Source organism: Porites lutea, chromosome 2 (assembly GCF_958299795.1).
Source record: "Porites lutea chromosome 2, jaPorLute2.1, whole genome shotgun sequence".
Lineage (NCBI taxonomy): Eukaryota > Metazoa > Cnidaria > Anthozoa > Scleractinia > Poritidae > Porites > Porites lutea.
The window spans coordinates 10,065,202-10,081,811 of NC_133202.1; the positions used below are offsets into that span (position 1 = coordinate 10,065,202).

At 37.9% G+C, this 16,610-nt stretch overlaps 1 protein-coding gene across 1 annotated transcript; it reads left to right on the forward strand.

Moving 5' to 3' along the window:
• The first annotated feature begins 389 nt into the window (after positions 1-389).
• On the forward strand, positions 390-10,279 carry LOC140927682 (type I phosphatidylinositol 4,5-bisphosphate 4-phosphatase-A-like). Its single transcript, XM_073377355.1, has 7 exons — positions 390-548; positions 2,496-2,680; positions 4,071-4,177; positions 5,258-5,372; positions 6,211-6,257; positions 6,921-7,045; positions 8,085-10,279. Exons 1-7 carry the CDS (start codon positions 422-424, stop codon positions 8,189-8,191), a joined length of 813 nt encoding a protein of 270 aa, XP_073233456.1. The 5' UTR covers positions 390-421; the 3' UTR covers positions 8,192-10,279.
• The last annotated feature ends 6,331 nt before the right edge of the window (positions 10,280-16,610 follow it).

Genomic DNA, 16,610 nt, shown 5'->3' on the forward strand with positions numbered 1-16,610 from the left:
GGTGGCACTTTTCTCAGTTTTTCATAACGGCAAGTGAAAGTTAAAAAAGGGTATCCATTTGTAGTTTTGAGAGTGAAATATAAATATAGACCTTGATTTTAAGGCATTTTTCATTTTCGTAATCCGCGTGTTTTGTAAAAAATAGACTGCTGGGACCGACCACTGATTTCATTCCTATCTTTTTCGGAAAGGTAGATTTTAAAGAAAGACAAGTAGGTGAAAGGTGTCAATCATCGCCTCTCGGAAAAGCTTTTTCATAAATCTTTATATTTCTGTAAAACAAGTTCTTAAAAAGGTAAGCAGTATCGAAGGGGTTTTTGAGGGTCATCTGATCAATCTAACGCTGCAATGACGTCATACTTTTGAACACTTCCGTCACATGACCCGAATGACGATCTCGAGCTCCAAACCAACTTCAAACATGGCGGACAGTGTATCTGCGGAACATTCCGCTCCTTTGGAACCAGATTCAAGCGAAAATGCGCCTCTGTTACAGGAACAAGAGGATCAACCGGTAAACCTGGGACCTCCTCCTCCATTTGTAGCAAGTAAGTAATTTTTTTTATCACGATAAGTTAAAGTTTACTTCGTTGATTTGGAGAAAACTTTCCCTATCGCCTGATCGATCGCTTCAGTGTTTATGTTGCGACATATGTACAGTTTGGAACCTAGCGTTTTGCGTCAATTTCTTCTACCCTTCTGCTCGTTAAATTATTGAAAGGAAAGAATATGAAGAAAGTAGTGCAATTTTTTTACTACTTTGGGTAAATGTCCACTAAATGTTGTGTGATCGAATGTTATAACACATTCGCATAGGTTTCGCTCCAGATCGAGTGAAACTTGTAGGCTTAATAGCTTAGCTATCGTTGTTTTTAGCCTGCAAAGTTGTTTTTATATCATTAAAGAGATTAACACAGCGGTTTTTCAAACAATCACGTCCCGTCTTATATTGTGGAACAGCTTTTCCTGTGCCCGTAGTGGAAAGCGCGAGATAAAACTTGCAGTGCGAGCCTGGAAGTTCGTGATTTTATCGTCACGACGTGCGTTGATACGACAATCTTGTATTTCAATCTTATTTATATTAAAAAGTTACATGGGGCAGATATTAGTCCTTCGTAGTTTTTTATTATTTAGTAGTATATGTGTTTGTCTCTTGAAATTCATTCCAAAGTTGGTTTTTACTAGCAAGTACAGCCTGTACATTATTTTTATGTCACTGTTTGGGTTGAATGCACAGGTTTCCGTGTTTCTTCACAGATGAAAAAAATTATATTTCAAACTTCATACACTGAACGTGTTTATTTAACTGTTGATATGTTTTTGTTAGTCTGTGGAAATTATGGTTAACATGCTTTTTCACATAAATTCAAGAATTTAGTAATATTTTGTATGGTGTACTTATTCTGTACGTGCTTCCCATCTATACAAAGTGAATAGCATGATATTGGTTTTGTGGAGAAACAACTTAAATAAATACTCCGTGAAAGAGAACTAAAAAGCTGTGTTATTTAATGTGGAAAATGATATGTGTATAAGATTAATGACTGTCCACATTCCTACATGTAGTACAGTAGCAAACTTTTATAGGTGTACAGCTGTAGTTATGTGTCTCTTGATAACCACAAGTAACTGGTAAAATCCAGCCAGGTCATGAAAATTGCAGCAGTGACTCCAGTGTGCCATGTGTTTGTAATTTGGTGTGCCAAAATTGACACTTCAAGTTTGATCCAACTCTGAATGTTTGGATGGCTTTCACAAATTACAGTTTCTAAACGTTAGGGACTACAAAGTGCAATTTTCAGTTTTACATGGTATCGATGTTTATTAGGTTGTAGGTAAAATTTGTTCTCATTTTGAAATGTTAGTCATTCATTCAGAACCCTAGCAAGTAGCTACAATCTTGGACAAAACTGTTGAGAAAATTGCATACTTGGGGGTCATTTTTTCTAAACTTCGTAGCCGACCGATTTTTCCCTCCCCCCCTCCCCCTGGAAGCTGTGTTGTTGGGTCTTCAAAAGAAAGCTGGATCCCTAAGCATTTGTAGGAAGCAACTTTGAACTGGGGGAGGGAGTTTTCTTTAAGCAAAGCCGTTGATTTGGAAATAGATTTGTTGCATTAGGTAGTGCGCATTCATGAAAACATTTTCTCAAGTAGTTTTGTCCAGGATTGTAGCCCTAGAAGGTGGAATACTTGGCTACTTACATTTACACAGGAAAACCAGAAATTCTGAAGTTCACACCATTCTGTCAATCTTGTTTTCTCTCTTCAAACTGGTTTTTCTACAGTAGTGCAGCATCCATTTATTGATAAACTGATGGCTATAACTGAGATGTCTGTACCAAGCACATGGCTATTAGACCTGAGTAGGTAACTGTGTCCTAGCAGTATGTAGCACATGCTCAAAAAGGATCAAACAGGATCAAACAGTCTTTCTCGAGCTTAAACAGAAAAAGGCTCTGTTGACAGGGTGACTTAAAATTTTCTTTTCTTTCCAGGCACAGCTCCTCCTGCTCCCAGTACACCCCCACCAGCCTATTCTGAGATGCCACCACCGTATACCCCTCCGTTTTCAGTGAACACTGAACCGTCAGTGGTCTGCCGTGTTTGTCAACAGCTTATCTACATAAGAGGAAGGGAACATCAGCGTGTGGTAAAGTGTGGAAACTGTCAAGAGGCCACGGTAAGTACACATGCAGGAACTTTTAGTTTTACTGTAAAAATTCAAATTTCTATCAGACATTCCCACTTATAATATTATATAAATTGCAGACTGTTGTCATTTCCCAAGTTTTGATAATGTCAAACACCTTAAGGGGAAAGAATTCTGTTGATTGCTGTCATAGCTTGTTTATGGAATGGGCAAAACTTTCAACTTTGTGGAAAGAGAACATGGCATACTCCCACAGCTTCAAAATTAAAAGAACAAATTCTTGACCTCTAAAAAAAATGATGAAGGGTTATCCCCAAACTGTTTACTCCTACACAATGTTGTGAAGGGAGCCAAAAAACTCACATTTAAAAAAGACATTAAAAAATCACATTAGAGTGTAGAGAGTTTGTTAAATATTTAGGGGTTCTGATGGACTACAAACTTTCTTGGAATAACCACATTGACACAGTTCTTTTAAAAATCAGTAGAAGTGTTGGGCTATTATCGAAACTGCGACATTTATTATTTTTGTTCCCTTTAGCACACTTATTTTCATTTGTCACTCTCTGATAGCACCCTATCTTCAATACGGTCTAATTGCATGGGGTCAAGCAAGCAAGTCACAACTAAACAAACTTCTAGTCCTTCAGAAACGTGCTCTTCGCTTTATTCACTTTGCTAAACCACGTGATCATGCCATTCCTCTCTTTATCAATAGAAAAATATTACCAATTAACTTTCTCTATTATCAGCTACTAGCAGAAACAATGTCTGATGTGAGAAACAACTTAGTACCAACAAACATTCAGGAATTGTTCCTTCCACTTTCTCGTGTTCATTCATACGGCACTAGGTCATCTAAAACTGTACATCTCAAAACTTTTATATAAAGAATCGAATCTTGAAATCCCAAAAAACTCTTTCTCGAGACTTGGTGCCAAATTATGGAATGAGATACTGACCAAGTTGTGCACACTTTTAAAACACAAATTCAAATTTAATATTTGTGCGTCATTGCTTGATATACTGGAGACTGGCAAATCTTATAATGAAAGAGATGAAATTATTCCTAAAATGAAAAAAGCAGAACCAATTTTTTTGTAATCCTGCCCATAATACAGCAAGCTAATGTTTTACTTTCTTTTCCTCCTTATAGTTTTAAATGCATCTTTTTCATATGTTTTTCTTCGTAAGATTATAATAATTTTTGCAATTAGTAAACCGCTCCATATTTGTTTGAAAACTGATGAATCTCTCTTGCTTTCTATGTTTTTTTTTTACCTTAATTTAATTGCAGTTATTTTCTTTTCGTATCATTCTTGGCCCACCTAGACTAGCTACAGATATTTGCCGTGCCAGGACACTTGTACTTTGTGATAAATGTTAATGCTTAAAACTTTGATTCTGAACTCTTTTATAGCCTATAAAACCTCCACCTGCTGGCAAGAAGTACATACGATGTCCTTGTAATGCCCTGCTCACATGCAAAGTCTCTTCTGTTAGAATATCTTGTCCAAGAGCCAACTGGTGAGTACCTATTAACATCAACTTGTTCTCAGTGCTCAGAATGTCGATAGACATGCAATATTTTTTTTTTTTAAGAAAAAAGGTTACAAGGTGAAGGAACAGCTTTGTTTATGGTGGAAGTGCTCTTACAGTAGCTTTTCCAGCCAGTTTACAGGCAACCTTACAGTCCTGATGAACCCTTTAAGCCCCAAGATCCACATTCAAATTCTCCAGACTGATCTCCATACATTTCTTTTAAGAAAAGTTGAGAGAATATGGTTTAAGATTAAAGCATTCTCCATTTGGTAATCAGTTTAATAATTCTCATAACCAATACTCTTGATGATCTGCCGATGTTGTTAGGAGAAAATTGATGTTGGTCACTCTTGTAAAGAGGCCCTGTTAGGGTAAAATTCCAACAAGCAACATGGCCTTGAAACAGCAACATACAAGACTAGATAAAATGGGGACAAACAACATAAAGATGGGATAATACCCACGACGACATTGCTGTCTCCTAAAAATGGGAAATGACTGTATTAACAATTCAGACCAGGGACATTAACCCCCTTTAAGAGGGCCTCAGTAAATACCCAAAGTCAGTGGCAGGGTGCAAGAAGTTGGGTACCGTATCTACTCTAATAAGCTCTGCGGTGCTCAAGAGCAGTGCTTATTCCAGGGCGGTGCTTATTTGAAAGTTATTGAAAGTTGGACTTGATTACTGATAAGGGGCAATAAAATTGATGTCTTTTGATTTGATTATATCAGGGCTGCGGTGCTTATTTTTGGGCAGTGCTTATTTTCTTTTTTCTCCCAAATGCGGGGCTTAATCGTGGGCAGTGCTTATTCAAGTAAATACATTTTGTACATTATCTGCAAAAAGGACGTGAGATTTAAACATGGGATGACTGAGAAACAAATCCAGATAGGAGTTTGAGGGGGGACTTAATCCTGGCTCCACTGGATTGCATGCCCGACATGCTGAACACTCCTCCATGCTGCATCCATTTTCGCTAACTAGTCGCAATCTGTGGAACAAACTGTGGAAAGGTCCATTTAGGTATTATTAATAATATTATCATTTTCCTTTTAATCTTTCAGCAAGCGAATAATAAATCTTGCTCCAGCTCCAAGTGTGCCTGCAACAGTGACTTTGCCCTCTGTGCATACTACCCAGTTTCGAGTCACTTGTGGCCACTGTAATGAAATCTTTGTGGTATGTTCAAACTCTTCTGCACGCATGTACATGTATGTTAGATACAACTCCTTAGCCCATATTCTGCCAAAATATTTTTTTAAAATGTTTTAAAAGTTAAAAATCCACATGGAACTCTTAACTTCATTTTTTTGGAAAAATCCTAAGAACAAATTTTGTTAAATTATGTAGTAAATTAATGTTTTAAAGAAATAACTCTGCTGCTGTACTAACTTTTATATCAAGGTTTCTTAGTGGCATAATCTTTTAAACAGCCGCAAGGAATTGCCATTCATTTACATCTATAAGATCAATGTGCCCTGAAAAAAAAATTAATAATAAAGAAAGCCCATAGCTCTCAGCCTGTGAAAAGAGGGTTCCTGGAGCATTTTGAAATTTTCTGGTCTCCCAGTGGCAAGCAGACATCTATGTGCTGTAAAGCATGGCTTTGTACTAGCCTTGTAGCTTGATAAATCTTTGTATTCATTAATTTATGACAGACTCATTACCAGAAGTATAATATTTTATCAACTGAAGATTTGACTCTAGGCATTTTATTACCATAAAGTTTCATACTACACAATGGTTTAACACTCTTCAGATAAAAATAATAGCCTAATGGTACAGCTGTAGATTACAACGGTATGCTGATTATAACTGAAATTTAAAATGCGGTTACTAAGGATACAACATTTCTGTCGGTCCTATTATGTTTAATAACAGAAGTGGACTTGAAATTTTTCAAGAGAAATATGTATGCTAGCATGTCTACACAAAGATAATTATATGTGGAAAAAATCATTTATTTTTGTTACATTAAATGGCTTAATTTTACTTTTTCTATTATTCACTTCACCAGTTTCACACAACAAATCACCTGGCTAGATGCCCTCATTGCCGACGAATGTGAGTAAAATAATTATTTAACAATTATCGAATGAGACTGAGTATCATCATTCTGAAGAATTGTGGAGAGGCTTCGGCTGATGATGTCCTCGAGATCCCCATAATTCTTCAGACAATATGTTTTATTACTCATTCAAAATAATTTGTAGTTTAAAAACAAGCTGAAACAGTCATGCTTATCTCCTTCCATGTTAAGTTCAACTTTGATAGTGCATGTTCTTGCTATGTTTTTAGCCAGTAGTTTGCCTAATTCTTCCTCATGAAGCAAGTGAAATGTTCCGCCATTTTTGTACCCACTAGCAAAACAACTCAACCTCAGCCCTAGGTCTTCTCGGTTAACTGCTCAATAATCTGGCAGTTTTTCTTTATTGTTGACGTCATTTTTAACATCTCGCGAAATTCTTCCAAGTTTAGTCAACAATAGCTGGTTATGATGAATTATGCTTGGGATTTCAGGCAGTCAGAAACTGAGAAATATTTCTAATGAATAATAAAAATAATTATTATTTTCTTGTAAGGAATTTGGAAGATATCTCTATTTTGATCACTGACAGATGAACTAATATTGTTGTTGATATTCAATTGTACAAGTCTGGATTTCTATCACCATTATAATTGGTTTACAGTTTTTCAAGTGGTAATTTTTATTTCTCTCTACCTCAGATCATCTGTTGGGCCTCGTTTTGCCAAGACACGTGCTATGATATTCGCCGTCATTGGGTTCATATTTTTAGCTGCTGGAATTGGGGTGACTGTAGGGACGCTAGACTTGGCTGAAAAATCAGGAGGTAAGGACTAACATAACCCTCCCCCATAATCACGTACACTTTCATCTTTCAAGATTAGCGAAGTTGGTTAGTGGGCGGCCTTCTGTGTGGTAGGTCCCGAGTTCTAATTCCAGGTGTGACCTCAAGTCCTCCTTTCATCTTCTTTCCTCTCCTTGTAGCTTTTAGTAGCTTTAAGTACCTATACAGTGGAGCGCTGATGAAGACAGGGGTAAAAATAATGAGTGTGCCATCGGCCTCAGATTTGCTAGTCGGATGACTATTTCAAGCTACCCAACATAAAATTCTCTTTTTTTCACTTTTTGCATATTTTCTTTGTCTCCATTATTTTTAACAGAGATACATTGAAAATATATAATGTATTTACCTGTTGCCTGAAAGTACTAATAATATTGGGGACACTACTGGAGATGGGGCCGCCATTTTACATGGTCATCTGAGCCACGCAAAGGTCTAGCTGTTTGCAGGGCAAAGGCAGTACCTCCATTTCCCAGTTATTTTAAGACCCAGAGTATTGGTCGAGCTACAGGAATCAAACTCGCGACTTCCCGCTCTGCAATCAAGCGCTCTATCAACTGAGCCAATCCTGCCACAGATTGGTTTTCAGGGGTTCAGCCAATAAACTCTTACCACTGGAAAACCAGTGTGGCTGTTCTTCAAACTCTAAAGCAATAACTACACTTGTAATGAAGTAAAATTCATCATGACACTTTAAAAGAGATTACAGTCAACTCTCTGTTATTGGACACCTCTATAAAATGGACACCTTGCTAAAATGGGCACCTTGAGTTGGTTCCTGCCTTGCTTTACTAGTTTTTTTATTTGACTCTCTGTAAGATGGACATCTGTCTAAGATGGCCATTTATTGCCAGCCCCAAAGGTGTTCGTTATAGCCAGAGTTGACTGCAGCAGAACGTGGCATTTTCCAACAAACACTGTTTTGTTTATGTCTGTGTAGGCTAGCTCTGCTAGCGTTCTTTAGTGTGTATATTGAAAGAAGAATAAAACTCTAATACATTGATCACTGCTTTGATTGTAATAGGTATCTATGTGGTGTGGATTGGAGCCTTTGTTGCTGGTATTCTTAATCTAATCAGGAGCTGCTACTACTGTACACTGACTGTCAGTTCAATTGAAGGAGAGCCATAATGACTATCTGATAAAGGTGAAGAACAAAAAACAGCATGTTTTTGCATGCAAACTAAAATACACTGAAACGACATACTTTAGTGGAACAAGCCCAACTAACTCACTTTTATCAATGTCTCTCCATGAATATAATGAGCTGTGAATAAAGGAAACGGTTACTAAGTTTAACCCTTATTAAAGTCTCCAGAGTGATCAACATACATTTTCTCCTAACAAAGTCAATAAAATCAACAAGAGAAAAGGTTTTGAGAGTTAATAACATGATCACCTTTTTTAAAGATAAGAGTTGTTTGATCTTTTATCAAATTCTCTCAACTTATTCTTAAAGAAAATGTATGGAGTTCAGTCTAGAGAATTTGTCTGTGGATATTGGAACTTAAAGGGTTCAGCACTGAGTTCTTTATTTCTTCTTAGTAGCCCAAAAAATCATCCAAAAACCTAAATTTCTTTTTGTAAAATCATAAGAAGTAAACAGTACCATGTAAAAGTACTGGTGAAGAGGTGCCATTTGAATGGTAACGCTATAGGTTTTTATCAACACAGGCAAAAGGTAATGACAAATAATCTCACCATAGCTTGCCAGTCTAGAAGTAAAAGGGTTCAAAGTTACCATATTGAAAATTACCATAATAATTAATTTTTTTAGAGTCTTTTTTTTTTCTTCCTCCTTCATTACATAACAAGAACCAAAACATTCATGTTTATATTGTATGTTATAATTTTGCAGTTAAACATTTTTTTAATACGGGCACCATAGGTCTCTATTTTCAAGGTCCATACTGTAGGTTTTTTGTACAGTAGAGATTTTATATACGGTAGTAGTTTTGGACTTTACCCTTGTAAGTCCTAAGAGTTTCCAATGTCAACTTTCTCTTAGCAATGTCAATGTACAGCTATTTTGAGAAGAGTTGTCAGAAAAAAAATGTGCACACAACAATTCCAAAAGGTAATATGAGATAATTTATGATCAATACACTGTTCCTAACGACTGTAGCTGTCGAACCTACTATTGTTACTTCTTCTTTAGCACTCGCAAACATATGTCCGTGGCCTGCTGTGCCATTCTTTCAATTTTCTTTGAAGAACAGTGCACTCAAAACCAACGTGCACTTTTTTCGGCACCATTTCTGGAAGTAGCTGTGTATAATCAAGAGGAAAGGTTCTCCCTCTAGAAAATGTGTTGATCGTTTGTCAAATTCTCACAACAAATTCTTTACAGAAACGTATGGAGGTCAGTTTGGAGAATTTGTATCTGGATTGTGGGATTTAAAGGGTTAAAGAATTGCGTGACATGTCAACTTAAATAATATTAGCAAAACACTAGTAGACTGGGGTGCTCTTATTAAATAAGAAACAAATTTGGTTGGAGTTTGTCCACAAGGAGTGGTTGGATCAAACTTCGTTAAGTGCAAAAATTAACAGCAAAATAGCAGAGAGGCTGAAAATCGAAAAACTAAAGTTAAAATTTTGTTATTAATATGAATAAAACTAAAATGTTAACAGCATTATTAGAAAGTACATGTACTACTAATTGCTTTCCTATACTATTACTGTATTTTAGTATTTGTCCAAGTGCATAATGCTTTTAGACTGAGGTTTTAGATTATAAAGATAAAAGTATAAACAAAAGTCACAGATACAAAGACCTGTGAACAACCAGTTTAGGTTCTTTAATGTTGACTCAGAGCCCAGAAAATTGTTAAAATAATGATAACTGGGGTTTAAGAGAAATGTGCCCCTGGTTATTGCTGGTTCGAAATGTGAGCATTATTGTGCTTTATATTACTTCAAGTGTGCGCTCTATCAATATACTTTTGTAAGTCACCATCATAGCCTGAATTTCAGACATCCCTTCAAGTCCCATACTCGCTGAGGCAGTCTGAAATTCAGGCTATCATCACAATCACAGATTTAAGTGGACAGACACCTTAAGTCCACTGTGGCTAAACTGAGTTGTTTGCATTGCAATTAAAAAAACAGTAATAATAGTTTTGAAAAATAGATAATTATTTCTAACCCTTGGAATTGTTAATAAAGTTTTCAAGATAACTCTTTGGTCACATTAAATCAATTGTACACTAAAAACAACCCGTTTACGTGAGTGTTGTGTATGTTATAAGTACTTGGTTAACAGCATGACCGAGAAGTACTTATTGACCACAAACTGACCCCACCCGGGTCTCCTACCTCACTACAGCCTGAGGGATGATCCTAAAGTACAACGGAAGATAGCCTGCGTAGCAGGCGTCGAAAAGGGTAGCGGATGGAGAGGAAGGGAAAAAGGGCGCCCTTTTCTCCCTTTTCTTTTTGCGCCTGCCACGCAGGCTAAACCGAAGATCTATTGCTGTGAAAAGTCTGTGAAAGAAACGCCCCGTTGATATTTGAACACACTCCCTCCTCCTTTTTGTATTTTATCCCCAAGATTATTCGGGATCCTGCGTTAGCCAAACAAGCCGTGAACTTCTTATCTTTGTAGATAAATAAATTTTTGCTTTCATTAATCGGTTCTAAATTGGTTCAAAGCGCATTATCCCAAATTATTGAAACGTCAGATGGTTCTCTTTCTAGCAACGGTCTTATTCGTCCTAACCAGAGATCAGGCCCAATTTTAACAGTTGTCAGTTCCTTTCACCTTGCCCGCCGGAATGTTATTTACAGAGCGAAACGAAAATTGAGCCTGATTTCAGGTTATATTCGTCGGAAAAAAATGCATCAGTCAATGTTCACCTGCGCCCAGTCCCCCACGGACAACTGCGGGGCATTTGTAAATTTTGTGCTGCTCGGGGGTCGGACATTTGCCAACCCCGGGGCCACCCCCGAGCTTTTGACACGCACGTAGTTTCCTATCCGAATATAACTACACAGAGGATTTTACTCAGATTTCACTGGAAACGAGCAGATCGGCTCATCCGTCAAGGACGGGAAAAATTGCAGTTGTAGAGGGTTGTAAAAGCATGTTCTGGATTTTAAATAAGTAAATAAGTATTTCTTCAACCCAGAATTACATAGCAAAATCGGCAGCTGTCGACGCAAATCAACGTTGTTTTTTTGTTGTTGTTTCAGTATTCTTGGACAGATCGAGAATGATTTCGCAATTTCAGTAGGCCGTTCATTTCATCCAGTTCTTGCCGTAGAGTTCGAGTTACAAGGTGTTACAAGGAATTAAAATAAGTGACAAGGGGTAAAGGGAGTTACAGGAGGTTATAAGGGGTTACAGTGGGTAACAAGAGGTTACAAGTTGTTACAGGAGGTTCCAGGGAATAGAAGGGGTTACAGGGGGCTTATAAAGAGACTTACAAGGGGTTTAAAAATGGGTTACCAGGGTCCTAGCGGTTCAAGTGGCATTTTGTCGAGTTTAGCACTCGTAAGTAACCACACTTAAGCCCCCCCCACCCCCCCCCCCCCCCCCCAGAACCGACAAGAAGACGTTCAGTTAAAGGAATGTTAGCTTTGTTTCGTTACATTTTGACTTCTAAGCTGTTTCTTAAAGTTTAAAAATGTTAGTTCGACAATAGAGTTTTTTAATGTGGCGGCTCGTAAGAGTGTCATATTCGATAAGAAACAGAGAAATGTCTAGGAGAAAATAAACCAGGACAAGTCAATACGCAAAGAGATAATGGTAAAGATATTATATATTTGAAATATTATATATTTTAAAATTACTCTCTATTCCGATATATTATCGTCGACTCTCATTAGCCTAACTCCGATCGATCCGATTTTGTCCATGTTGTTGACACACACTACCGTCTGGACTACCCGTTGTTAACCCACTCGCCTCTAAAATTTTGCCGAAAATCGTGTTTTCAAGCTAATAGAGCGGTTTTCTAGTAACTGACGAGCTATCAACATCTACAACTTACCACAAAGCTGTTTACAGCCCATACAAAGGGCTTTTTGATCAAGATGCAAAATCAGTCTCGACCCAGAGCTCTTCTGGATTTCCTCCCGTTTAAGAAGAATAAAGTGTAACGGGTGATTTTCGTTGTGTAGTCTTAGGTGGACTCGTGTCTCAGTTAACATAGTGAGAGAAGGTGCGGAAACGCCTCGTTGTAATTAAATCTAGGAAAAATGATACGCATCGCCTTTCTTTCATTACTCTCGATCTTAGAAGCCAAAAATTCAGGTATGTTTAGCCATACAGGCGGAGAAAACGTACTCTAGAATTAGGCGAACAATGGTTACGAACACTTACAATACTACTGACTTAAACATACTAGAGGGGGTTAGAAGAAGTTAAAGAAGGTTGCAAGGGGACACAGGAGGATACAAAGGGTCCAGCAGAATACAGGGGGTTACAGGAAGTTACAAAGGGTTACAGGGGGTTACACGGGGTTACCGGGGGTTACAATTACAAGGGGTTACAGAAGGTTACAAAGAGTTACAAGAGAGTACAGAAAATTACAAAGGATTACAGAGGTTACAAGGGGTTACTCGGAGTTACAGGGGGTAACAGAGGGTTACAAGGAGTTACAAGGGGATAACAGGGGGTAACATGGGGTTACACTGAAGAGGTACAAAGGGTTACAAGGGGATGACAGGGGGTTACAACGGGTTACAGGGGAATACAAGGGGTTATAGGGGATTACAAAGGGATACAGGGATACAAAACTGCGACTTAATTAGCAACCACAAATTAGCCATAGAGACAGGACGTTATTCGAGACCGTTTAAGAAACCTGCAGAAAGAATTTGCCCAATTTGTAAGATAGAAATGGAGGACGAATACCATTTTCTAAATATATGCCCTCCTTACCAGAAAAAAAGATGTTCGTTACTAGATTATTTGGTAAAAGGATATAGAATAAAATAACCAGAATGTCACCTAACAAAATATTCATGTTTCTATAATAAACGCCCTCTAGCGGAAATCCTAAAATACAAAAACTAATAGCAAAACATATATTGGAATGCCTTGAAAAAAGAAAACGGGTTACAAGAGGTTACAAGGGGTTACCGGAAGTTACATAGGGTTACAAGGGGTTATAAAAGGTAACAACGGGTTACAAAGGATTACAAGGGGTTACAAGGGGTTACAGGGGGTTACATAGGGTTAGAATGGGTTACAAAGGGTTACAGGGGTTACAAGGCATTACAGGGGGTTACAGGGGTTACAAGGGGTTACAGGGGGTTACATAGGGTTACAAGGGGCGACTAGGGGTTAAAAAGGGTTACAAAGCGTTACAGGAGGTTACAAAGGGTTACAGGGGGTTACAAAGGGTTACAAGGGGTTACAAAGGGTAATAGGGGGTTACAAGGGGTTACAGGGGGTTACAAAGGGTTAAAAGGGGTTACAAAGGGTTACAAGGGGGTTACAAGGGGTTACAAAGGGTTACAGGGGGTTACGTAAGGTTACAAGGGGTTAAAGGGGGTTACAAAGGGTTACAACGGGTTAGAGAGGGTTACAGTGGGTTACAACAGGTTACAGCGGGTTACAAAGGGTTACAAGGGGTTACAAAAGAATTCGAGAGATTACAAAGGGTTACGGGGGGTTATAAACGGTTACAAGGGGTTACAAAGGGTTACAAGGGGTTACAGAGGGTTACAGGGGGTTACAAGGGGTTAAAGAGGGTTACATAGAGTAACGAAGGGTTGCTGGGGGTTACAAAAGGGTTACAAGGGGTTACAGGGAGTTACAAAGGGTTACAGGGGGTTACAAGTGGTTGAAGGGGGTTATAAAGGGTTACAAGGGGTTACAAAGGGTTACAAACGGTTACAGGGTATTACTACGGGTTATAGGGGGTTACATAAAGTTACAAGGGGCTACTAAGGGGTTACAAAGGATTAAAAAGGGTTAGAGGGGGTTACAAAAGGTTAAAAAGGGTTGCAAGAGGTTACAAGGGGTTAAAGGGGGTTACAAAGGGTTACAAGGGGTTACGAAGGGTTACAACGGGTTACAAAGGATTACAGGGGGTTACATAGGGTTACAAGGGGTTACTGGGGGCTACAAAGGGTTACGGGGGTTACAAAGGGCTACAAGGGGTTACAAGGGGTTACAAAGGGTTATAGGGGTTTACAGGAGGTTACATAGTCTAGATTTGGGCGAATAATGGTTGCGAATACTTACAATACTACTGCACTTAAACATACTATAAAAGAAAATATAAAATCGTGCAATTCTAAGCGGTTAAGGTTACGAGAAAGGTGAAAAAAAAACAACAATAGGTCTAATCAGTAAAAAGGTACTTTGCACGTGCATCACACCTTTTTGGAAATTTTTTTGCCGATGTTTTGCATGACTGCAACGTGAAACTTCCAGTAACATCTTAGTTACACGTTTTCTACCAAGCCTTGAGTCCAAAGATTTGCAATACACTTTAGAGCAAGCTTATTTACTGCTAACATTAAATGTAACAGTATCAAAGTATAAAAACAGGTAATGACAAGTGCCACAGAAGGTAACACCACTGTACTTTTTGTCCGAAGTATCAAGAGGATTAAAATACAGCTTTCTCACTCTTTTCCTCGATGTAACGTCATATTCCACACACAATCTGGAAAAACGTTTTGGCTGGATATCCACCTGGAGTGTCCTTTGACGGTTGGTAATTTCTTGGATAAACTGAGCCATTAATAAATATAAGGCTTAAGGCATCCATTTGAACTATAAACGAAATTTTCAAGGGCTGAACTTTGTGCTGATCATAATGTTTAAAGAGACCGCCCGGTTCCAACGTCTGTTGCAGCAGCTTTAACAAATCGAGCTCCATAAAAAAATCCCGGCTGCTGGCTAGACTTTCAGATATAGCGCTAGCCGCACACATTTCTTCTTCCTCATAAGTCTTCGGACGTCTTTATTGCGAAGCAACCTTTTTGCTTAGAAGTCACAAATAGCTGAGCTCTTGCTGACTAACAAGTTGACACTGAATGCCAAATAAATGATCTAATATCACACACCATCCAGGACCAAGAAGGTGACAGGTTCACATTTCACGTCTCATTTGCACCGTAGTACGCGTGTAGCTATTGCATTTGTCCGCTGGAATTGTTTATTATTTTTAAGCCTATTTAAAACGATAAAAAATCCCAGCGGGTAAATGCCGAACAACTATACGCGTAAGTTGAAAATGAATCCATCCTTTGTTTACTTTGTTTGTTTGTTTTTTCGCGTTAAGAAATCTATCTAGTACTTTTGGTCTTTTAATTTTCAAACAGTTTAAAAGACATAATGAACTTAAAATCAATTTGAAAACAACATAAAAGGGTATTTTTTTTTATAAAATTAAAAGAAAAGAATAAAGTACCCTGGGTAAAATAAAAAATAAAATGAAATAAAGTCAAAATAAGAAGAAAATGATACTACACAATAAAACGGAATTAAAAACAGAAAAAAAAATTGCATCAACAAAGAGAGAAATATCGCAGAAAGACTGGACCACCAGTATCACTACCTGTCAGACTTTAACTTTTAATCTCTTTCTAGGCTTTGCATGAATTCTCAGTACAGATACAACTGAAGCGTCCTGTTACAAACATTTGTCTTAATTGAATTAAACGGTTATAAAGGAAAGGAAGCTGTAAAAGGAAATGTAAGCATAACAGTTACTAATAGAGGAGAGATACAAATTCGACCATTCATGTTAAGAACTACTTTCCATTTGCAACAACGTTTACCTTATGTCTAGACTGCAAAACAGTCCGTATTTTTGCGTATTCAAGTACGCGCGAGCAGTCAAACAAAAGGTCTGGAACGAGGCTGAAAACAGAGAGCGAGACTGGGGAGAGACGGGGGTGTGAGGCTCGCGCGCTTCGCGCGCGTAAGACTCTTACGCCACGCTTTACCGATTTCTTTACTGATTTTGAGAAAAAAAAACCACTGTTTTGCAGTCTACCTTATGTCTTGCAGTAAAAGTAATACAACTTTTTTTGGTCAGTCTCTTGCCGTGTCCAATTAAGGGTAAACAGTTATACGAACATTTATAATAGCATGACCAATAATGCTTATTATAGTAAATAAGTGTGACCAAGAGCCATAATAGGACTCTTGGTGTGACATAACAAAAATTAAAATTTGCTGGATGGGATTGGTTGCATGGTATATTCAGGAAGAACAAGGTGAAAAACGTCCCCTTGCTAAAAAACTATGTAAAAAGTCTAAAATAGGTGAAAACAGATAAACACAGTTAATTATACTGTAAAGCGCCATACAAATTCTTCTACAATTAGCTTGCATCGTAACGTTAACGATTCTGGCCTATTTCGGAGGGATTTAAAGGACGGTCATCTGAGCATGGCACGCCTCTGAGCATAATGGTGCTTATATGTCCACACTAATTTGCACTAACAGGTTGATTTTTAGCAATTGCCCATTTTTCATGTTGTTCTTACTGGATATCGCGTGAAATGTCTAGTAAACGCCCGGGGCATCTATTTGATTGTTAGTAACTAACAATGCATTTGAAACGTGGAGAAATGTTAG

Coding starts and splice junctions, on each gene's coding strand:
- LOC140927682 (XM_073377355.1), top strand. CDS start 422: ATGGCGGACAGTGTATCTGCGGAACATTCCGCTCCTTTGGAACCAGAT. Junction 4,178..5,257: donor TCTTGTCCAAGAGCCAACTG/GTGAGTACCTAT, acceptor TTAATCTTTCAG/CAAGCGAATAATAAATCTTG. Junction 6,258..6,920: donor TGCCCTCATTGCCGACGAAT/GTGAGTAAAATA, acceptor TCTCTACCTCAG/ATCATCTGTTGGGCCTCGTT.